We start from the raw sequence: 24750 nt of genomic DNA, 5'->3' as shown, positions 1-24750 counted from the left end.
TAATAGTGAAAAGGAAAACAGCCCCTTTCTGCCAGGCAGTCCTGTTCTGCCAACTTCTGTATTCTCTTTTGAGTTAATAAACGTCTAAGAACCACCTCCCCTACCACTCTGGGGGATTAAAAAAAAAAAAAAAAAGGGAGGAAAAAAACACAATAATTTTAAGACCGCCAGGTCAGCCCATTGCCAGCAGAAGCCATTCAGACAAGCAGCGTCTGTCACCCTCTAACGAGGATTGTGCCTCTGCCTCAAAAGGGAAGCTATCATTAGGCTTTGTGTTTATGAGATCAAATGATCATCTAGGGGGCAGTGGCCCTCTTCCGGTCCCTTCCCCATTTCAGTCACGCTCAAGACCAAATGCGTAGACGTTTTCCGCATCAGGCGAAACTAAAACACCGTAATTACGCCAGCTAATGTCTTCCGAAAACATCAATTAAGAAAACGGCCTTTTAATCCCCCTTTTCCTTGAAAACCTGCGACATCCACATGCATTGTAACAGCAAGGGGCAGGGGAGGGCCGGCTCCCCAAAGGAAACAGCTGAAATGGTTGGAGGGCGGTCAGGTGAGCAGGTCCCCGTTGGTGACCAGCAGACGCGACCTCTCCAAGGAAAGAAACGTCTCTCTAAAGCAAGACCTCTGACGTTATCTTCACGTGCAGTGTTGAAACCAGAGCCAGCCCCTGCATGGTTGGGCTGACACTGGGCTTCTGCAAACCACACACACACACACACACACACACACACACACACACACACACACGCCATTGTTAATGCCTCCTCAGGACAGATTAGATCCCACATTCCTCAGAAGCACTGAGCTCCAGAGGGAACACTGCCAACAGGCTCCTTCCACAGGCCAACAACTAGCTACAACTGATAACTTTTCATTGAAATAACTGCAACAATTACCCTGAGTCCCCACCAGGGCTCTGTCACCGGGCTATTAGGAGAGAGGTGTTGTGCTTGTATCTCCTGGCGGCTGCAAAGGCAGGAGCCAGAGTCATTCGAGTTGTCTTCGAGCTCACTTTTGTATGCTTTTATCTATGGCTACGTGCCACGGTTAATCAAACTGCTCACCCAAGGTGTACTATTAGACTGACTTCTTTTGTTTTCTTTGGGGGGGCCTTATCTAGTAAGCCTGGATACTTGCCCTCTCCGTTTAGGCTTGGACAAGTAACTAATTAATCTCTGACCAAAGATACTGAAGGTTGGCTTGGGTGGGGGTAAAACACCTTGAGGTCATGGTTGGTTTTAATCACACAGCTTAGTTCAAACGCTGAATGCTAACAAAGATCTTGGCTTTCAAGTCTTAGCTTCAACCGGCGTGCTCATTAAATAGCAAATTTAGTTGTACTGAACTTGGCTCTGCAACTTTCCTCCTAGTTTTCTTGGAGGAGCAGTGATTGAGTGGATGAAGCGGCAACATGAAAATTAAGGACGGCACAGGTACCTCTGTGGGAGCAAATCCCGAAGGGCCTACATTAAGCTGTAACCAGGGATTAGGTGTCCCAGGATTCTCTATCATCTCAAAAGGGTTATGTTTGGCTTTTGTAATAATAAAAGGTCACTGTAGGGAAAGGATTCTATTTTACCATATACTGTATTTGCTAGGAGGAAATACGAGGCTAGGCTTCCATACAGCTCAGCCTTGGAATGCAAAGAAAAGATGGGGCACCTGGGTGGCTCAATTGGTTAAGTGTCCGACTTCCACTCAGGTCATGATCTCCCGGTTGGTGAGTTCAAGCCCTAAGTCGGGCTCCGGGCTGACAGCTCAGAGCCTGGAGCCTGCTTCGGATTCTGTGTCTCCCCCTCTTTCTGCCCCTCGCCCCTCATGCTCTGTCTCTGTCTCTCTCTCTCTTAAAAATAAATAAACATTAAAAAAAGAAAAAAGAAAAGAAAAGATGAACAGTGTAGCAGATGGGTAAATCCCCCAATCTGCAGAAATGTAAAGAGCCAGGATTTGGGTGCCTGTGGGTTTTATCAGAGATGTAAGCAAGGCTGAGAGGAACACCAGTGCTCTTTGGCTAGTTTTAACACGTTCACAGTCACAATTAACATTCAAGGAATTTCCTTCTCATCCAAGAGTTTCTTTTAAAAGCACTTTATGCCACAAACTAAAGTTCTAGCTGCCATCAGTCCTTCCCATACAGAAGATTGCTGAAATCTCCATAATACTTTTTCTTTCTTTTTTTTTTTTTTTTTGAAAATGGGTTCGGACCACGTCAGTTTCCCTGGGGCGACTGTTTTCCAATAGGGACGTTCTCACCTCCTCCCTCCTTCCTTCCCCTAAAAGAGCTTGGAATGGAGACCCGCCTGCCTCCTCCGGGCCTCCCCGTCCCGCACTCCCTCCACACTCCCTGGCCTGGCAGGTGTCGCCAGCCCTCCCCCCCTGCCCCGCGAAGAGCAATGCTACCTGGCAGGAGCTCCCCCGCCCACCCCCTGCCTGGTTTCGAGTCCCTGAGCCGGCCAAGGCCACTGCTTTCTTCGAGGAAGGGAGAAGCGTGGTCTACACCTCTTACACAAGAGATTCGCACACGGGCACCGAGTCCGAGTCCTGGCTGTGCATGGAGCTCAGCCCGGTATCCGAGTCCTCGTCGTTGCCAGGACAGCTCTTGGCCAGTCCGCGGGCCTGGTCCACCCACATCTCCGCGCAGCCCTGAGGCCGCGGTTCCCGGGAGGGTCCGCCAGAGCCGACAGTCCCATCGGGGACCACCGTCAACTCCAACGTGTGCAAAGTCTGGAGGAGGCCCTGCAGCTCCCGCTCCTTGCTGTCCCACTGCTGCTGGCTGTAATCCAAGTCCGACTTAACGGCCTCCAGGTCCGTGTTGAGCCGGAGCCCGATGTAGAGGCTGGTGCTGAGCTGCGTCCTGACCCTCTCCTGCTCCAGCAGCAGCTCGCCGTCGAGGCCACCATCAGGCTCCAGGGGCTCCTCCCGCGCGGTGAGCTCCTCCTGGCGCCTCCGCATCCACCTCTGGTTCAGCTCCTCCTGAATCTCGGCTGAGAGGCGCTCCAGCAACTCCTCCTGCTGGGCCCGCTGCTCCTGCAGCCGCAGCAGGTCGTCGCACCGCCGGGCCAGCTCCTCCAGCGCGGCCGCCTGCGCCTCGCCGTCCAGGGGCGGCGGCGGCGCCGCCGCCGCCGCCTCGGGCTCCTCTACCGGGCTGGGCCCGTCGACCTCGATGCCTGCGCCCACCAAGTAGGTGTCCTGCACGTAGTTGACTCCGTGCCGCCTCATGCGGTCCAGGTGCACCTTGGCCTCGTAGCGATCGATCTCGCGATCCAGCTCCCGGAGCCGCTGCACCTGCTGACGAATGGTGTGGTCCTGGGAGAGCACCAGATGCACCAGCGTCTCCATGCGCTCCACGGATGCGCTCTCGGTGGCCCGCGGCGGCGACGAGCAGGACGAGGCGGTGGAAGACGACGTAGACGAACAGGGCGACGACGGCTGCTGCTGGCGCCGCCGGTTGAGCTTGGCCAGCTTGCGGAAGGCCTTGCGCACGACCCGCCGCTGCTTCTCCTGGGTCATGGCCAGGCTGGGCCGCGCGGGGATGCCCCGAACCGAGCAGGGGCGCTCGCGACTGAGCACAACGCGCGCCTCGGCGCTGCGCGGGCCCGCGTTGGGTAGTGACGCCTCGCTGCGCACCAGCACGAAGCGCACATTCTCCTGCTCGTCGCCCCAGGCGGCCCAGAGGCGCAAGATGCGCGTCTTGTTAGGCAGGATGCGCTCAAAGCCCCGCCACTTTTCCACGATGCAATAGCACTGCGGGGGCCCGCACAGCATGCCCTGCGGCAGCGCCTCGTCGTCGTCCTCCTCGTCTTCGTCCAGGAGTTCCCGAAGCTCCTCCCGGCCTGGAGAGTCGCCGGCCGTTCCCCGCCGCCGGCCCCGCCGCTGCCTCCGTCGCCGCCGGCAGCCGTCCTCCAACAGCACCCGAACCACGTCCGAGCAGGTGGTGCGGCGGGAGAGACCAGAAACCAGCTTCTCTTCCTGGCAGATCCACACCGATATCTTCTTCTCCGAAGGATCCATGGTGCAGCCGGGACGCAGGTGGCGGGTCGGGCTGGGCCCCAATGGGGCGGCAGCGACGGCGGGCAGCCCGGCAGTTCTGGGACAGTTTAGGAGCCTGGGACCCTCGCCCGGTCCGCACCGGCCCTCCTCCCGGGTTGCGCACCGAACGCAAGCGCCGACGCAGGCTGGAATGGCCGAGGCCGTGCTCGGCCCGGACGGCGCGCTCTCCCTGGGCAGTGCGCCCGGGATCGGGCTCCCGCCGCTCTGGCTCTGCCCAAGGTTCCCGGGGCCTCCAGGTTTTGCTCCTCCCCACGTGGCTCCTCCCCCGCCCGCCCCCAGCGCCCAGATCCGCGGCCGGAGCGCGGGAGGCGCGGCGCCCGGACCCGCCCCTCGCTGCCGCGCAGCGCCCGGGAGCCGAGTCCGCCCCCCTCTCGCGCTGCCCGCCACGGGAATCCCGGCCCCTTTCGCGGACTCGCCGCTCTGTTGCGCTGCCTCTCCCTCGGCCCACTGGCTCCTCTCCTTGCGTGTAGAGCTACCTGTACGCATCTTGACTTTCTCACCTTTCCCGGCGCCCCTTGGTCCTTCAAGGCCGCGTCGTCTGGGGAGAGCCCTTTGCGCAGACGAGGAAACCGAGACGCGCAGCGTCTCAACTGGAGACTCTTCTGACCGCATCACTTGACCTCCAGCTGGGAGCAGTAAGCGCTGCCTTTAATGCGGAAGGCCTTCCAGCCCTACTCCTCGGGAAGCAATATTTGCATATTTAAGGAGAGGTACGCGGGACTGTGCGCTCCGTGGAGATAGAGAGGGCGGCCTGAGTGGGCTCTCCGGAGGCTGGCTCCAGGTTCCCCGCATGGACAGGGTCGTGGCTCCCCATATTGCGGTGGCTTCTCACAGCCGTCTTGGCAGGCGGCGCCTAATTCTAGTGGGATTTCGAGACCCTCGACCCCAGTCGCGAGCTTTTTTCCACGTTCCACCTCCGTAGGAGAACACTAGCCACGATCGTGACCGTTTCTGGCGTATCCAGTATCCAGATGTAGTCAGGAAGACAGAAGAGCCAAGTTTCCCAGCTCAAGAAGTCCAAGACCACAATGTGAATGAACTTCTTCATCCTCAGATGTTGATGAGGGTGGTCCTTTGCGTGCAAGACTTGGCCTCAGCTTGTCCTTGTAAGCACGGGTCTGATAAGGTCACTCCCTTGCGTCAAGACCTTGGATGACTGCCATTGCCTCCTGAATAAAGTACTTTTATTCATTCACTTGGTAAATATTTATTGAGTACCCACTGGCTCCAGATACCGTGCTAGGACTTTGGTGATGAACAAAGCACAGTCTTGGCCAGCAAGGAGCTCACAATCTAGTGAAGAGCCCTGCTGAGTGGAGTGTTGAACACAGTGGCTTCTGTGCTCTGATAAGGGAGGTATGAGGTGCTAGGGGAATGCTGGGATAGTATCTACCCAGCCTGGGAGAGCCAAGGAAGACATCCCCCCCCTCCCCCCGGGGAGATAGCATCTTAAGCAAGGCCAAAAGCACCATTTAGGTCAGCCAAAGAAAAAGCCGAGGGAGGAGGCAGATGGCATCCCAGGCAGAAGGAGCCATATGTACACAATGGAGTACTACGTGGCAATGAGAAAGAATGAAATCTGGCCCTGTAGCAACGTGGATGGAACTGGAGAGTGTTATGCTAAGTGAAATAAGCCATACACAGAAAGACAGATACCATATGTTTTCACTCTTAGGTGGATCCTGAGAAACTTAACAGAAACCCATGGGGGAGGGGAAGGAAAAAAAAAAAAGAGGTTAGAGTGGGAGAGAGCCAAAGCATAAGAGACTCTTAAAAACTGAGAACAAACTGAGGGTTGATGGGGGGTGGGAGGGAGGGGAAGGTGGGTGATGGGTATTGAGGAGGGCACCTTTTGGGATGAGCACTGGGTGTTGTATGGAAACCAATTTGACAATAAATTTCATATACTGAAAAAAAAAAAGAGCCATATGTGCAAAGTCAAGGAATAGAGAGTGTGGTGGTGTGGCTGTTACTCTGGCTACGAGGATCCGAAGTGAGAGTAGTGTCAAAGAATGAGGTTGGATGAGGGGCACCTAGGGGCTCGGTTAAGCAGCCGACTTTGGCTCAGGTCATTCGCTCATGGGTTCATGAGTTTGGGCCTCCCATCAGTCTCTCTGCTGTCAGCACAGAGCCCTGCTTAGGATCCTATGTCCCCTCCCTCCCTCTGCCCCCCCCCACCTCTCTCTCAAAAATAAATAACATTAAAAAAAATAATGAGATTGGATGAGTGAACAGGAGTCCATCAGGAAGAGAGGTGAACCTACCATAAGGGTAGTGAGAGGCCACAGGGTATGCATTACGAGTTCCGACTGGCTGAGCAAAAAAATCTCAACCCTGACACTTAGTAGCTCAGTAAGCTTAGGAAAAGTATTTCAACTCTCTAAGCCTCAGTTTCTTCATCGGTGAAATCATGATAATAACATACCCACCTAATAGGACTGTGATAAGATTTCGATGCCGAGACGTGGCAAGTCCACGGTGGGAATTTTATTGGAGGGTTAGAAACCAGGGGGTGTATTAGTTTTCTATTGCTGTGGAACAAATCGCCATAAATTTAGTGGCTTAAAATAACATGCGGTTATTAGTTTGTAGTTCTAGAAGTCAAAAACCCAGTAAGGATGGCTGGCTTCCCTGCGCATAGTCTCCCGAGCCTACTGGCAAAGCGTTGGCTGGGTTGAGCTCTCATCTGGAGGCTCTGGGAAAGAACCCATTTCCAAGCTCACTCACGTTGTTGGTAGAATCCAGTTCCTTGCAGTTGGAGGAGGGAGGTCCCTGTTTCCTTGCTGGCTCTTGGTTGGAGCTCACTGTCCACTCCTGCAAGCCCTCCTTAGGTCCTTTCCACATGACCCTCTTCATCTTCAGGCCAGCGACAGCATGTTGAATCCTTGGGAAACCTCCTTGAATTTGAGTCTCTGTGACTTGCCCTTCTACTTGCTGGAGAAAACGCTCTACTTTTAGAGAGCTCACTTCATCAGGTAGATTCACCTGGATCATTTCCCTGTGTTTAAGGTTGACTGATTAGCAGCCTTAACTATATCTGCGGAATTCCTTTTGCTGTGTAACAGCATAATCACCAGAGAAACACCAGAGTGATGGAGATCATAGGGCCCTCTTAGACTTCTGCCTACCACAGAACGTAACATGATCTTCTCATTTGAAAAAATCACTCTGTTTGCATTGGGGGTGACGGTGGGCGGGGGAGGATGAGAGGCAAAAAGGCTCTTTAGAGGATTGTCATATACCTTCATGGAGGAGACGGTGGCCTGCACTGAGTGTAGGCAGGGGCAGTGAGGGGACTGGACAAAATTGAGAACTATCAGAGAGGCAGGGCTATTTCCATCTCCCTAGCATGGTATTGGAGGTCTCTGATAGTCTGGCTCAGCCCATTCCCCCGAGTCCTCACATGTTTGGCTATCCCTTCCTCCTTCCCGCTGGACACGTGATCATTACAGCTTTGTTCTCAGCCGTAATCCCTACTGGATTTTAAGCTCCACGAGGGTAGCGATCCTACCTGGTCTTGCTCACTTTTGAATCCTCTGCATTTAAAGTACACTGCGTGGCACCTTCTAAGTTTACTCAAGTATCTGTCAGATAAATGGATGAGCAAATGAGTGAGTGGATCCTACATTCTAGCAAGTCAACACCTCACTCATCCAGAACAGCACGGATGTCTTGATGCATCCATGCTTTGGTACGTGCTTTCCCTGCTTATGAGGATCCCTCTTAAACAACCGGAAAACGCCTACTTCTCCTCCAGAAGCTGAGCTCAAAGATCACACGCTCCGGGAATCCTTTCTTTTCTCCTCCAAAAAGAATGGGTTCCTTGCTCTTCTTCTGCCTCTCTTAATATGCAGAAGTTACATTTTTTAAAATATCCGTTTATGCCACAAGACTCGAGAGCTTTCTGTGAGACTGGATGGACGGTCTTGTTTATATTTTGGTCCCCAGTGCCTAGAGAGTGCCTGGCACATAGTGGTGCCTCTATCTTCCTCGATGCTATAAGGAACACTAAAATAAATGATGCCTAAGATATTCTGCTACCCTTAAGGTTAGTATAATTTCTCTCTAGAGGCAGACAGATACGTGGGATCCCTGTTACAGGAATGATATATATGAAATTCCCGCTGGAGTAATTAAAGGGTAATCAAGGGGTTCCGGGAAGGATAAAGAAGGTGGGACCTTAATAAGCAGAGGGAAGGGGTTGAGGGTATCCTTGGAGGGAGAGATCATGTGAGTTAAATTATTAAGGTAGGTATGCATATGGTTGGTTGTATACCAGTGTTTTAGAGTGTGGGTTCTGGAATCATCCTGTTTAGATGAACCTTTCGCCTTTCACCCAGCTATAACTTTTCGAAGTTTTCTTTGTGTGGATAAAAGAGACAATAATAGAACCTTTCTTATAGAGTTCCCAGGAACACAAAATGAAACGGTGTACAACAATAAAAGATTTGACATTTCATCTAGCAAATGCTCAATGAAACATGCCTAGCTTTATCCACAAGTTTTATTGAGTATCTACTCCATGCTGTACCGTGGACGCAGCAGCGGACTAGACAGGCATGGTCCCTGCCCTTACAGAGCTCCCAGACAGGGCTACTCTGGTATTTGTTCGATTAGAAATGTATTTGGTAGATTACGCTAGGCTGTAGTGACAAACGGAGCCAAACATGTATAATGGCTCAAACATGACAAAGGTTTATTTATCACTGACGTCATAGTCAAAAGCAGGTGTCCTGATTGGTAGGTGGTATTATTCTAGACAATAATATAGGGAGCCTGGTTCCTTCCACTTAATGGGGCCAAAAGCCCATAGACTTCATCATCTACATCTGGCCAGAGGAAGAAAAGAGGAGGAGGGGGCCTACCTTCTTCAAGGCCATGGCCGGGAAGTGGAGCACACAACTTCCCCTCACGTCCCACTGGCTGGAACCCAGTTACACGGCCACCTGTAATGGCGAGGGAGGCCGGGAAATGCAGTGACCCCAAAGAACCGGAAGTGGATTTTTGTGAACAGCTAGCTACCTGCCGCAAGAATCTTTATAAGAAACGGGAGATACGGCAGAGAGAGTTCTGAAAGTCTATAGGTTGCAAATGGGTCTATATGTGGCCCACAGGATGTCTTAGGTGGAGGACATCCTTTCCAGGTAGCCACGTTCCCACCACTTTCTATGTCTCACATATGACCCAATTCACACACACTCGCAACTCACCTGACCGCCGTGCACCTTTGAGTCTGTGACTCCTGCTGCTACACATCCTCCCAGGGTTTTTTCATTCCCTGCCAGGGATTTAATACCCTTGATCTGTCATGGCTCCCAAATCTATGCGTCCCTTCCGGATCTCCTGATCTCCAAATAGGTACATGCAGCTGCTAGTGGCACAGCTCCACTTAGGGGTCCCCCAAACACCCCAAACATGTGTCAAAAAAGAGAAGCTGAACCCATCATCTTTTTTCCTGAACCTGCTCTGGCTCCTGAACCCCTGTCTCAGACAATGGCCCCACCATTCACCAAGTGAGATCAGGAACCTGAGTGTCACACTCCATCACTCTCTAGTTACCTCCTTTCCCACAGTATATTGAAGTTCTGTGAGGGTATGGGTCTTGTCTCTTTTGTTTTCTGCACACAGTAGGCATTTGGTAAATGTTTGTGGCAGGGTGGAAGGAAGGAAGGAAGGAAGGAAGGAAGGAAGGAAGGAAAGAAGGAAGGAGAGAAAGAGGGAAAGAAGGAAAGAAGGAGAGAGGGAGGGAGGGAAGAAAAGGAAGGAAGGAAGGAAGGAGAGAGAGAGGGAAGGAAGGAAAGAAGGAATGAAGGAAGGAGAGAGGGAGGGAGGCAGGGAGGAAGGGAAGGAAGGGAAGGAAGGAAGGAAGGAAGGAAGGAAGGAAGGAAGGAAGGAAGGAATCAAGGGAGGGAGGGTGGGAGGAAGGGAGGAAGGGAAGGAAGGAAGGAGAAGAAGAAGGAAGGGAGGGAGGGAGGGAGGAAAGAAGGATTGCTTATTTCTTATCTGGATCCTTCACTTTCTTCATGAGTTTCCTTGTCTCTGGTCTTGTTTTTCCCTCATACCCACTACTGCCAAATGTTTGATGACCCCCATTAACTTCAGTAAAGTCTACACACCCCTTGGGCTCTGATGTCTGCTTTACCTTCAGCCTGTCCATTCCAGCTGCCCCCTTGTTCATACCGTCCTCTCTGACCCCCTAATTCCTACCCACCCTCCAGGTTTCAGCTGAATGATCACCTCCTCCTAAAAGTCAACAACATCCTCTCCAGGAAATAATCCAAGCAAAACTGGGCTTTAGGATGATTAACCCATATAACTAGCTGAGAACAATGGACATCATGACACCCTTTTGTTAGGAAGAAGACTGGGCTGCAGGGGAAGGTGAAGAATGGACTTAAAATTCAGACTGTGGTCACCTAAGCACCTTCCTACACATTGAGTAGATGCCTCCCAGCACACCAGGGACATTCAGTTTTAATCCTCAGGGCTGTGCTTTCCAACACAAGTAGCCAATGGACATAGGTGGCTCTGGAGCCCTTGAAATGTGGTCATCTGAACTGAGATGTGCTGTGAGTATAAACTACACACTAGATGTCAAAGACTCAGCACACACACAAAAAATGTTTAATACCTCACGAACAATATGCTATAGAGACTACATATTAAAATGACACTGTTTTAGAAATATCAGATTAAATCCTTGAAATTATTTTACTTGTTTCTTTTTACTTATTCTTTTAAAAATTTTTATTTATTTATTTTGAGGGGGGAGAGGCAGAGAGAAAGAGAGAGAGAGAGAGAGAGAGAGAGAGAGAGAGAGAGAGAGAGAGAGAATCCCAAGCAGGCTCTACCCCAACATGGGGCTCGATCCCATGAACCATGAGATCACGTCCTGAGCTGAAACCAAGAGTCAAACGCTTAACCAACCGAACCACCCAGGTGTCCCTCTTTTTATGTATTCTTTAATGTAGCTACCAGAAATTTATAAATACCTATGTAGCTCACATTGTATTTCCATTAGGCAATGCTGTCTATGGGAAGGCCTAGAAACTTGGAGCAGATTGTTTGAGCCTCTTCGAGTGGAGCTACCCTAAGAGTCCTAAACAAGTGCATATCTGTCTTGGGTCGTGGCCACCTCCAGAGAAAGCCACTGCATATCTTTTCTGGATTTGTAGTTGGAAGGTTTCTTTTTGTTTTATGATGTCCCTCAGAAAAGCCTTGTGCTGCAACGTTCCCCTTAGGCAGCCTAAGAAGCCCGCTCTTGAGTCCCGCCCGCAGCTGGATCCCATTGAAAACATACATTGTTGCTTCCCGGACAGGATTTCAGCATCCCTGCTCATCCACCAGCCCTAATGTAAGACACATAGATTCAGGCAGTGCTCTGAGCCAGAAAAATACACAGGCTTCATAATGTGAGAAAATATACAAAAATATACTTATAACCGAGGGGAGGCATTCACAAACAGGACATTTAAAAAAGCAAAACGCGGGGCGCCTGGGTGGCTCAGTCGGTTAAGCCTCCGACTTCAGCTCAGGTCACGATCTCGCGGTCCGTGAGTTCAAGCCCCGCGTCGGGCTCTGTGCTGACCGCTCAGAGCCTGGAGCCTGTTTCCGATTCTGTGTCTCCCTCTCTCTCTCTGCCCCTCCCCCATTCATGCTCTGTCTCTCTCTGTCTCAAAAATAAATAAACGTTAAAAAAAAAATTAAAAAAAAAAAAGCAAAATGCAGAAGAGGCCAGTCAATACAACCGTATCAAAAATTGAAACTTCTGACGAAAAAAGTACAGAAGGATATCATCAATGATGTTGAAAAGTTAAATAATAACTCAGGAGAAAACATGTGCCTTGTAGGTACCAAAAGCTTAGGATTTAGGATGTAAAAAGAACTCGCAAAATTTAGTTTAAGAAAAGATCATGCAAAATCATCACACGTCGTGTAAATGGGTGACAGGTAGATTACGGGTAGACTACAGCGGAGGAAGAATAAATGGCAACAAACATGAAATAATGCCCAACCAGACCAGACATCAGGAAAATGTAAATTTAAGTAAAACAAGATGCCCTTTTCCTGCCAGCAGATGGGCAAAATGTTTTAAATCGGTAATAACATTGTTGGCAAAGATGAGATACATCCTCTCGTTCACCACTTGTGTAGATCAATACACCTATTTTAGAGACAATGTGGTAATATCTCTTAAAAATAAAACTATGCATGGGGCGCCTGGGTGGCACAGTCGGTTAAGCGTCCGGCTTCAGCCAGGTCGCGATCTCGCGGTTCGTGAGTTCGAGCCCCGCGTCAGGCTCTGGGCTGACGGCTCGGAGCCTGGAGCCTGTTTCCAATTCTGTGTCTCCCTCTCTCTCTGCCCCTCTCCCGTTCATGCTCTGTCTCTCTCTGTCCCAAAAATAAATAAAAAACGTTGAAAAAAAAATTAAAAAAATAAATAAATAAAACTATGCATACCCCGTGTCCCAGCAATTCAACCTTCTAGTATCTACCTTAGAGAAACACACATATGCTCAGGAGGCATGAACAGGGGTGTGAACTGACCATTTTTGTTTCAGCAAGCCCCTGGATACAATTCAAGTGTCCACCAGTAAGGGACTGGCTGAGTGCACTGGGGGACAACCATAATTTGGAAGGCGAGCTGTTAGCTAGAGCCAGTAGGTTTATCTGCACAGGCAATAACAGATCTCTAGGATGCATTGTTCTGTGCAAAAGGGAAGTTTTGGAGGGATGTATATGCTGGGATCCCATTGATATTTAAAAAAATATACACACGAAACACATACCCATACGCATGTACATAAAACCACGTTGTATGTTTTCCAGGGGTACTGATATCTGTGTGTGCGTGCAGAGAGCCAGGTATCAAAGGTACCAGACTGAAAGCAGTGAATCTCTCCTGGAGGAAGAAGATGTTTGCCGAGGGAGAGGATCAAAGAGGAACTTAGCTTCCTCTGTAATGATTTTACAAGAGGAATCCAGTCACGTATTGCCTGATTATGCAGTTACAGCGTACGATTTTAAAAAGCGAGAGGCCTCAGGTTGGATCACTGAGTCTTGCTTCTCCTTTAGACCTTTTCTTCACCTGCCCGTGTCTCCTTGTTGTGGATACAGCCCCTGGAACGAGGGCATCTCCGTTCCCTGTAATCTGAAGGAAGTTATCTCAGGTGCTTTATCTCCAAGGATGGTGAAGATTAAGAATGCTACTGGCTGAGGAGGAGTCCAGTCGAGTACCTGGTTTAAAGAATGGGCTTCATGCTGGGGCACCTGGGTGGCTCGGGTCCTGATCTCACGGTTTGTGAGTTCAAGCCCCGTGTTGGGCTCTGTGCTGCCAGCTCAGAGCCTGGAGCCTGCTTTGGATTCTGTGTCTCCCTCTCTCTCTGCCCCTCCCCCACTCATGCTTGCTCTCTCTCTCCCTCTCTCTCTCAAAAATAAATAAACATAAAAAGAAAAAAAAAGAATGTGAATGTGCTTCACCCTGGATCTTTTTTCCTCTTGTAGGGGAGCTTCTAAGAAGGCAACACAGAACTTCTACGAAGTTCTCACAGTGGGGACACAGCCCTTTGCTCAATATCCTCGTGTTGGATCTCAAGGGTGGCGAGTCATTCGATTCTATGGGTTTTGAGTCATCTTCCTTATACCTGTGAGAAGTGAGACATAGCTCCCTCGCTCGTGAGAAAACTGAGGGCCAAGGGGCAGGCACTGGCCACTTTCCCAGCTCACAGAGCCCTGTGGGAGCTGGTATTTTGTCTGGCATTCCTACCTGTCCAGTCTGTCAGTCACGGTTCGTGGCGGCCGTGGAACACCCCAAACAGGAACTTCCGCCCTTAATTATCCTGAGCCGTGCAGAAGTGTGACTGGACCTTACTGCCTGAATCGGTTCCTCTTAACGATTAACCACAGAAAATAATCTGGCAAATTGTGTTTACGGAAATGCGTGGCTGCTCTCTCAAACGCATCGGGGGAAATCGGGGACCTGCCACTCTCCACGAAGGGAGCTCATTCCTTACCAGCCTGAGCTGGGGCAGAGATGCTGGGGTAAGGGGTGCGGAGGGGGGCCTCCTCAGGGACACGGCATCTAAAAGTGAGGTCGGCCAGCCACCTGCTCAGAATTGCCGGTGGCGTTTATTAAAATGCAGATTCCAGGGCCTCTCCACACCCATTGAATTGGAGTCTCTAGAGGTAGGCCCAGGAATTTGCGTTTAAAGCTATCTCCCCTGGGGCTGCTTCTGCACACTGAAAGTTGAGCCCAACTGCACGAAGAGGAAAAAACCTGAGCCAAGCACGCTCTTTGCAAGAATTCTCTTTAGCACCTTGGCTCCATGAATAGTAATCATACATATAAAGGACATCCACACCGTAGGATGTTGGCAACATATGACAGGCGAGGGATGCCCCAGGGAAGAGAGAGAAAGGAAGACACAGGACAGAGTAGGGGAGGAACGGCTCATTCATTATACTCTGCAATCTTGTATCTTTGGTGGAAGCTTTGTATCTTCTGTTGGAAGCCTAGGTTACAAGGTGATAACGTAGAAATGTTTAGGTACGAGAGTCTCAAGTAGCATTGACTTCAGTCATCTGAAAGACACTCTGGAAGATATTTGACATTCTTAGCTTTTGTTCCAACAAAACCAGCCTCGTTCCTGATTCACAAATCATCCTGGGAATGTATGACTTACAGAGAGAAGTCTCCTGAGCAAAAAAACAAAACAAAACAAAACAAACATGGTTCATTCAATGGTCTATGACATCACCTTTGAAGACTATGTCAAAAGGGGTTTTGTTCGATTAATTTTCATTATCTGTTGTTACCCAATTAACGAAAGGTGATCCTATTAATGAGTGTGTGAACGAGACAGTGTCTTCGTTGCCACATCTGAAACATTCCCCAGCCTTTTCAGGGTGGAATCGGCCTGACCCAAAGTGTGGCCTTTCTTCATTGTAGAGAGATACAAACTCTCTCCAACTGTCCCAACACCAAATTATTATGTGTCAGCTGCTCGCCACCCAGGACACAATACGAGGCCTGTGCTTGAGTTACTGCCATTTTATGTGAGCAAAATGCTATGCTTTCTTTTTTCAGCGAAGTCGACCGCGTCGGGAGAAGTTTCAATACCACGTTTCTTGGTTTGAAAGCAGGATTGTTTTATGAGCTGGCACCAGCTGCAGAGAACTCGCCAACTCCCTTTAAGAAATAATGTTTAGAAGAAGCTAAATTTGATTGAATGGAACCTTTGATACAAATGACTCTCAGACAATGAAACTATCTTCACAAGGAGATGTTCTCTTCCCCCACTGAGGAAGAAATAGAGACATGTTTCCATTGTCACTGTGGCCGGTCTGGATTGAAAAGGAAGGCTGTGGGAGAGATAAGCAAAAATAGGTTACATCTGAGTATGCCGGCCGTCTCTCCCCGCTTGCTGGAGAATCTCCTCTTTGTCTCACTCCTGAAGCACAGCGTTGTTTTCTTGGACCGGTGCTCTGAGTCAAACCTGGATTAAACTATGGATCCCTTACACCCGATTTTGTGATTTCGAAACTGACACAAATGCAAACCTAGAACACAATGGAACCCCGAATCACTTAAACCTCCGTAAATAGGAAAGAAGCCACTCGATCTTCCGAAAGATTGTCCGGTCGCTTTCTCTTCCATATCGATTGTTCAGCTATAAAATGAAATCACTGAATTCTTCCGTGTGCAAGCATTTGCTACTTTTGAGTAGACGTTAAAGAATTTCACAGAGCAGAGCTGTGTCATTAAAAGTATCTTATCCATCCACGTGATTCGGCAGTTTCATTTCTTGGTATGTGCTTATCCAAAAGATTTGAAGACAGGTCTTGAAGACGGATGTGCACACTCAGGTTTATAGCAGCGTCGTTTACAGCAGCCAAAAGGTGGAAGCACTCCCAATGGCCATCGACAGATGATAAACGGATAAACAAAATGTGATGCACATACAATTCAGCCTTAAATGGGAGGAAATTCTGACATGCTACAACGTGGATGAATTTCGAGGTCATCAGGCTAAGCGAAATAAGCCAGTCATAAAAAAAAGAAATACCTTAGGATTGCATTTATATGAGGCACCTACAGTAGTTAAATGCACAGACAGAAAGTGGAAGGGTGCTCACCAGATGCTGGCGGGGAATTGTTGCTTTATGGGTGTGAAGTTTCATTTTGCAAGGTGAAAAAAGTTCTGGAGATGAACAGTGGTAAGGATTGCCTCACAGTGTGAACGCACGTAATGCCATTGAGCGATACGCTGGGAAAAAAAAAAGTGAGAATAGTAAATTTTATGTCATGTACATTTTTACCAGAACTTAATAATTTGTCTAAGTATTTCAGATTTTTAGGTCAAAGCGCTTATTAAGAGAATCTTCAACTTTTTCAAGATGTAAAATGCTTTCCACGTGACTTTAAAAGTAAATATTGGGGTGCCTGGGTGGCTCAGTCGGTTAAGCGTCCGACTTTGGCTCAGGTCATGATCTTACCGTTCATGGGTTCGAGCCCCAGGTCAGGATCTGTGCTGACAGCTCAGAGCCTGGAACCTGCTTTGGATTCTGTGTCTCCCTGTCTCTGCCCCTCCCCTGCTCATGCTTTGTCTCTCTCTCTCTCTCTCTCTCTCTCTCTCAAAAATAAATAAATGTTAAAATAAAAACAAATACAAATAAAAGTAAATATAATATTTTGGGGTTTTAAAATTATTAAAAAAAATTTTTTTTAACATTTATTCATTTTTGAGATTGAGAGAGGCAGAGCACGAGCAGGGAAGGGGCAGAGAGAGAGACACAGAATCCAAAACAAGCCCCAGGCTCCGAGCTGTCAGCACAGAGCCCAACGCGGGGCTCGAACTCACAGACCATGAGAACATGACCTTAGCTGAAGTCGGACGCCCAACCGACTGAGCCACCCAGGTGCCCCCTTTTTAAAAAGAAAATTTTTTTTAAATATAATATTTTGTTAATTCCCTGCGTCTTTCAGGAAACTATGTTTCTGGTAACTGTCCACTTGAAGAAAGCCTTTATCTTCCTATTGCTTTCAAACCGTTTCTCCCTGGACCCATGTATAGTCAGATTCCTTAGCCTCTTGTGCTGGTCTGTGGCTTCATCGCTCTGGTCTCTACCAGAAACTTAGGTAAATGGTTGCAAGCTTTGGTAAACTTGAACAATGAGAGTTGGGTACTGATCAATCTTTATGTTGAGGAGCCTGGAACTATAAAGCATATTCTTAATAAAAATTAATGTTCTACCTAGTTCACAGAACTGTGCACAGAATTAATAGCACAAGGCCCGCAGAAGTGCCTGGAGGCAGCTGACAAGTTATCTTAGTAGATATTTGCTTATTAAGCAGCAGCAACGAACAGAGCTGATGGACCCAGGGACATTGCTTTTATCCCTGTTTCCTGGGCTAGAAGGCGCTAGGTTTCTAAGCACGTCTCTTAGGAACAACAGAAGAAAGGGTCCTAAATCCCCACTCGTATGTCAGCTAAGTGAAGAAGTTCCATTATGTATATGTTATATATTGGGGTTCTGTTCACCCCCAAAAAGTTTAAATGCACTAACCACGAAGACGTGTTGCTTGACTGTGCACCTTTCGTTCTCTCCTTCCTGCTTCCCCCCGTTCCAGTTCCACCTGGGAATCAACGGAGTTGTCCGGAGGCTGAAGCCACCCCAAGCAGTGCGAAGGGACCGAGCTGCGGACCCAGACCAGGGGGATCTCACGTTCCACCGCCGGTGGCAGTGATTGGCTCGGGAAGGGGCACGTGACCTCAGAGGGTGTGGTTAGAGTAAATCTCAAGCACTTTGCTGATAACATTCATCTGCAGAAAGATTTTTGCTTCCTGCCTCCATGCCTGAGCGCATGCAGCTCCAGGGAACAGCTGGAACCCCGTTTACCACCAAGGGTTTGCCCAGATCTGCCGGAGGCGAAGTAACACCAAGGACACAGAGCCAAGAACCGGTGAGGCGGAAATTGGTTCCCACTCAGGTGTTCGAGCTAGCCCCGAAGCTCTTCAAATCTTTATGGGCTTTTCAATTACATGAGCCGGTGAATTCCCTTTATAATTTAAGCCAGTATGAGCCAGCTTTGCTCTTACTTAGAACCAAAAACATTCTGATGCATCATCCATCCATGTCAGGTGGCCCCTTCATTTTGTGGATGAGGAAACTAAGTCCCAACATGCTACATGATTAGTTAAGAGACATGGCCTTCCCAGACCCAGGCCTTTTTCTTTCACTGTTCTGGTCATTTAGAGCGTTTGTGATGAGTTTGGCAGCAGTGAATACAAAGTTAATCCTTATTACCAAGCACTGATCGGATGTGCTCCAACGTGCTGAGACCGATTTGGACTTTGGACATTGGACTGTGGCGATCAATCTCATTGCCGTATGGTCACCCTATGTATTACGGGTCCTGATGATTCACTAGAAAGAAGAAAGGATCAAATAGTTGGAGCAAGGTGTGGGGACTTCCTTGAAGAATTTTATTTATTTTTTTAAAGTTTATTATTTATTTTGAGAGAGAGCGAGAGAGCTGGTGCATGAGTGGGGAAGGGGCAGAAAGAGAATTCCAAGCAGGTGCCACAATGTCAACACAGAGCCCATTTAGGGGCTCGTTCCCACGAACCGTGGGATCATGACCTGAGCCGAAATCAAGAGTCGGGGGGTTAGCTGACTGAGCCACCCAGGTGCCCCAAAGAATTGTATTTAACTTACAGTTAGTTTACCAGCAACTCAGGCTCGATTATATATGCCGCTTTGCCACTTTCTTCTGAACTTGTCACGGACTTTTGCTTCTTGCTAATCATCCCTTATTACCACTTCTTATCTTTCAAAAGGACAACCTCACCGCCCTGTCTTCTTGCCTTTTGGGCCTCCTCTACAGCCACCAAGACTATGTACATTATAAATGTACGGGAGGGATGAGAGAGGGAGAGAGAAGAAATAAGTGTATGTATGTGGACGTGTGCACGTAGCATGTATGAAAGAAATCGTGCATGGTCGTGACAGTCCTTGTTGCCGCAGCTGATAACCGGGCAGAATTGCTGTTTAGAACTCCCTTCCTCCACTCCTCATTCCATGTTTCCTTCCTTTGCCCCCAGCCAGGATATGAGCAGGTGTGGGTTCTTTACCTGGTAGAATGACCTCAACTTCCCTTTCTAAAAGGTCTGACTCTTTAGTGCTTCTGCCTGGTTTTGTCCACTAAGTGTTACTCTTGGACGTGCAGGTGCCCCAAGAATCCCATGGGTTGCAGACATGGTCCTCCAGGCCCTCCCTGTGTGGCAGCCTTCCACCTTCTCCTTGGTTACCAGAACCTAACTCCCCAGCAGGGACAGCAACTCCCTTCGTTGCCTCTTTGTTTGGTGACCCGGTGAGCCCATGATGGTTGACTTGGACGGAACCTGCCAGGAGCAATCTTCCCTTGGGCCCTCAGACCTCCAAGACATCAGAACAAAGTTCTGGGAGCAAGTGCTTCCAGCTACTTGGACCTGTGGATTTTATTTATGGGGAAAACAGAAAGATACACTCGTTGCTGTGTCAAAGTGTATACCACACCCCATAACATAGAACCCTGAGCTTTCACGATGTTGTCTATTGGGTGCCAGAAGTAGGTCTTCAGTAGGGTGTCCCACCATCCTTGCGAGGTAAGAACAGTAGATCCCATGGGCATAGGCCTGTTGCCTCACTTCTTTTGCTGTGAAATGTGTTCCTTGATCAGAAGTGATGTTGTGGGGAAAACGATGACAGTGAATAATGTATTTTGCAAGTTCATGGAGTTGAGACCATAGCTTAGGGTTGGCCATAATTTGCAACAGCTGGAAGGCATCACCACCCCTGGACCTGAAAGGGCAATGGGGAAGAAATAGTGTTTCTGGGCCAAGTGAGAGCTAGAAACATAGAGGCAAGTCCCACCCACCCCAGCAGGAGGGACACAGAGGGACACAGCCCTTGCCAGAAGCACAGCACCCAAACAGGGAGGAATCAGGAAAAAAAAAAAAATACTCCAAGCTCATCTTCTACTGCTCTTTGATCTCTAATCGGTGCCTCCCTTTGAACTCAAAGGAAACCAGAAAGCAAAGGGCCGCAGTGATGCTTTCCAGAGGGGTTAGGCTCCCAGGGCCCAGAGCAGAGCAAAGAAAGACAGATCGTGGGCTTGGAGTGATGGGAGTTGGGAGGGGGTGATAACCAACACATAGAAAGAATAATTCAGGCAAAAGAAATCTGGAAGGAATCTCTTGTAACCTTGAAGTCCTAGGGAGGAAATGGAAGGGCTTACGATCCCAATTAGTATGTCCATTTCTTCTTCCAGTGGCAACAGATTGTCAGAGAAATGGCATGAACATAGAGTCTGGCGGGTGGGACTCAATCATTGGTTGTTAATAATAAAACTTCAATTTAGGTAAGGAAGAGGAAACATATATAGCCAAAAAAATAGGTTAATAATGATATGAAGTGACATGGAGGTTCTAAAGGGCATCTAACTTTTATGAAGTGTTTACTATAAATTAGCTGGTTTCTGGCAACCCACTTTTTTAGGTGCAACCTCAACCTCATAAGGTTAATACTATCAGGCATATTTTATAGATGTGGAATCAGGGCTCAGAGAGGTTAAGTAACTTAATTACGACAACACAGCTAATACACGGCAAGAGGCAGGATTTGAACCTGGGTCTTTTTGAGTCTATGCTCTTAGTTGGTAGCCAGTGTGCAAGATGATCCCCAATGATCCTGGCCTCCTGGTACTCATAGTCTGGATGCCCCTCTTCCCCACCGTTTGTGTGACCAATAGAGTATGAGAGAAGTAGGGGTACCTGGCTGGCTCGGTCAGTGGAACACGTGACTTTTGATCTTGGGGTTGTGAGTTTGAGCCCCACGTTGGGCACAGAGGTTACTTTAAAAAAATTAAAAAAAAAAAACATGATAGGGGCACCTGGGTGGCTCAGTCGGTTAAGCGTCCGACTTTGGCTCAGGTCATGGTCTTGCAGTTTGTGAGTTCGAGCCCCATGTCAGGCTCTGTGCTGACAGCTCAGAGCCTGGAGCCTGCTTCAGATTCTGTGTCTCCCTCTCTCTCTACCCCTCCCCATCTCATGCTCTGTCTCTCTCTCAAAAATAAATACACATTAAAAATTTTTAAAAAAGGGGAGAACATGATAGAAGTAATGGCACCTCCAAGTCTAGGTCATAAAACACATTGCAGTTTCTGCCTCTTTCTCTTGGATCACTCACTTTGGGGAAAGAGCCACCATGTTATGAGAAAAGACCCAATGGCTGAGGAAGTGAGATTTCTGTCCAACATCCATCAAGGAACTAGGCCTTCTGCTAAGCCATATAAGTGAGGTTGGCAGGGGATCTCCTGGCCCCAGTCAAGTCTTCAGATGATTGTATCTGAGGAGTCATGTGACCTCCTATAAGCCAGAACCACCCGGCCAAACCACTCCCAAAGTTCTGCCCTGCAAAATCTGTGAGCTCATAAATGTTTGTTGTCTTAAGCCCACTAAGTTTTAGGCAATTTGTTATGCATCAATAGATGAGTGATATATTACAGTAGCAACACAAACTCAGAAGCCTACTAGCTGTCTCAAAATTCCAAAGTTTCTAATCTGGGCCTTGAGAGAGCAGTGTAGGAATTCACCTGGAAAGAAGGGCATGCAACCCAGCGTGTGCAAAACTTAGAATACGATGCAGCCCTTGCGACCTTGTAAATAGTATGGTTCAGCCATGGAAAGAATATGTTTGGGAGCAGAAAGAAACAGGTGGCCAGGCTGTCCGGGGCCAGATTATGAGTATTGTTTATGTCATCGTAAGATGTTTGGACTCTATCCTATAAGGATTAAGGAGTTGCTGACCAATAACAATAGTGGACCAAGGCAGCGAGAAGGATAGATTCTTTACAAATAATGTAAGGAGGGGCACCCATGTGGCTCAGTTGGTTGTGTCTGACTCCTGATTTCGGCTCAGGTCATGATCTCACAGTTCATGAGTTTGAGCCCCAAGTCGGGCTCTGTGCTGTGTGGAACCTGCCTGGGATCCTCATTTTCTCTCTCTCTCTGTGCCTCCCCTGCTCATGCTCTCTCTCAAAAATAAATAAAACTAACAAAAACCTTAAAAAATAAGTAACGTATGGAAAATAAATGACCCAATTTTTTAAAAAGCAAAAGATTAGGGACACCTGAGTGGCTCAGTCAGTTAAGCAACCAACTTCGGCTCAGGTCACGATCTCACGGTCCGTGAGGTTCGAGCCCCGTATTGGGCTCTGTGCTGACAGCTCAGGGCCTGGAGCCTGCTCCAGATTCTGTGTCTCCCTCTCTCTCTGCCCCTCTCCTCCTTGCACCCTGTCTGTCTGTGTCTGTCCCTCAAAAACAAATAAACATTTAAAAAATAATACTAAAAAGCCAAAGATTTGAAGTTACTTCACTGGAGACAATATGGGGCCAGCGAGCAAATGAGCATATGAAGAAACAAACAGCACGGGCCCTGAGGGAACCGCGCATGAAAATCACAGTGAGAGGCCAATGTACACCTATTTGATGACTGAAGTTATAAAACATTTAAAAAAAAAAAAACACTTAAAAAATGTTTTAAAGTCTAAAACTGCGAGTGCTGGCAAGGCTATGGAGGCACTGGAAGGCTCCCACAGCAACTGCACTCAGAGGCATTTACCCAAGATCAATGAAAAGTCAGGCTCACACAAAAACCTGCACCTACACGCGTATAATGGCTTTAGTCATAGTCACCAAAAGCTGGAAATCGCCCACATGTCCCTCACCTGATGAATGGATAAACCAACATTTGGTACTTCCGTGCACACAGCAACAAAAAAGACGAACCTCCGGATTCCCCCAACAACACAGTTCAAGAACCAAATGACATCAAATGAATATTGTTTATCGATCTCAAGTTACCAAATGATCCTGTCGTTTTTGAAACTCCATGTTTAGCCCCTTAAGAGACACGATAGCTCTGTATTTATTCTTGCACAGTGGCCCTACATCTGTCTGGTAAACCCAATAAATGTCTGATGAATGTGCTCATCTCCATTAATAAAATACAGTATACAATGAAATACAGGGGTGCCTGGCGGGGGGGCTCAGTCCATTGAGCGTCTGACGTTGGCTCAGGTCATGATCTCACGATGTGCAAGTTCGAGCCTTGCGTCGGGCTCTCTGTTGTCAGCATAGAGCCTTTCAGATCCTCTGTCCCTCTCTCTCTCTCTGAACCTCCCGGGCTCATGCTTTCTCTCTCAAAAATAAATAAGCATTTAAAAAAAATGAAATGCAAATGATTTGTGTTTTCTGTCATTCTGGTATGTGTATCTATACAATCTGTATATCTGTATATGCCCACAGAAGTTTGAATTGGAATGATTTTTGACAGCACTCATTTATCATTGTCGGTGAACAATCATGAATATGCAAAGGATTTTTATCAGATCAGACCCAATGGCATATGCATTTTCCTTAGTTCTTGAATATTGGCTGCTCTCAGTTGTTAACGTTTCTTGATCACATACCCCAATTTCTTCTCATGATGCTCCATACAAGAAACACCAGAAGCTGGGGTGCCTGGGTGGATCGGTTGGTTAAGCATCCGACTCTTGATTTCAGCTCAGGTCACGATCTCCACAGTTCACGAGATCAAGCCCCACACTGGGTTCTGCGTTGACAGCGTGGAGCCTGCTTAGGACTCTCTCTCTTCCTCTCCTCTGCCCGCCCCTCCCCCCCACTCGTGGGCTCTGTCACACTCAAAATAAATAAATAAACGTAAGGAAAACCCAGAAGTCATTTGAAATCTGATATTCAGTCCACACTTCCCTCCTTTTCCTCTCTCCCCCACAAAATGATAGGAGACCATAAGGATGGATACATATTAGGAGGCTGACGGCAGTAGTCTTGGAGGGTGATGGGGGAAGCCTGGAGCTGGGCGGGGATGTGGGGGTGGAGAGAGGGTAACTACGGAATAGAATTGGCAGAAAAACTGGGAGCTCCAGATAAGGTGTCGGTGAGTGAGAGAGACAGAGAGTAGTTAGTCCTAGCACAATGGACTCTGGTTTGTTGGTCCTTTTAGTCTCAAGATATAAAAAAGACCTGAAATTAACACATCGGAAGAGTCTATAAAGAAAATCTGTTTTTAGAAAAATAGAAACTTTTTTTTTTTTTACTTCCTTTCTGCACAGGGGGGATGTTTCAGCTCTCCTGACTGTGGGTTTTCAAGTATGGAAGGCTTCTTGCACACTGTTGAGATCAGTGGACTGGAGACCCCGGGTAAGAGCTCAGGGTTCGCCTGAGGCTTCCGTACCCTGAGGGCTGCCAGGCACCTGGAGAGGATAAGGAGTTTCTGGAAAGCTACAGGAACACAGACGCGGTGGCTTCTCCAGGAGAACGATCCTCTGGAGCGGGGGGTGGGCAAGGAGGCTCCCCTCGAGTCTCTCAGCTGCTCTGGTGTCTGGGATCGGTGGGCAGACGGAGCTCTCTCTAATCCTGGAGTCAGAAGAGTGATCCTCTCAGCCGCCAGTGGCAGAGTGCTGTTCCTGCACTTCAGAGCATCCTCTTGTGATTCTAGGCGCTTTTTTGCCTTCTCAAGTTCCTTTGTCAACAGTCTCCAGGAAGGAGCCCAGGCTGCTGTGGGCTGAAATGAATGCCAGCTCACATTTTGTTTGTGCCTGCTTAACCATCGCCTTGATGACCGCTC

General features: G+C 48.4%; 1 protein-coding gene across 1 annotated transcript; it reads right to left on the bottom strand.

The window, feature by feature from the left end:
* Positions 1-1955: 1955 nt before the first annotated feature.
* On the bottom strand, positions 1956-4764 carry RASSF10 (Ras association domain family member 10). Its single transcript, XM_045484564.1, has one exon. It carries the CDS (start codon positions 4669-4671, stop codon positions 2512-2514), a length of 2160 nt encoding a protein of 719 aa, XP_045340520.1. The 5' UTR covers positions 4672-4764; the 3' UTR covers positions 1956-2511.
* Positions 4765-24750: the final 19986 nt, after the last annotated feature.

The sequence above is a fragment of the Leopardus geoffroyi genome, chromosome D1, assembly GCF_018350155.1.
Source record: "Leopardus geoffroyi isolate Oge1 chromosome D1, O.geoffroyi_Oge1_pat1.0, whole genome shotgun sequence".
Classification (NCBI taxonomy): Eukaryota; Metazoa; Chordata; class Mammalia; order Carnivora; family Felidae; genus Leopardus; species Leopardus geoffroyi.
This window is presented reverse-complemented; position numbering and strand designations above follow the sequence as displayed.

Bases quoted from the DNA above. Each gene is read 5' to 3' on its own strand.
- RASSF10 (XM_045484564.1), bottom strand. From the start codon at position 4,671: ATGCGGTCAGAAGAGTCTCCAGTTGAGACGCTGCGCGTCTCGGTTTCC.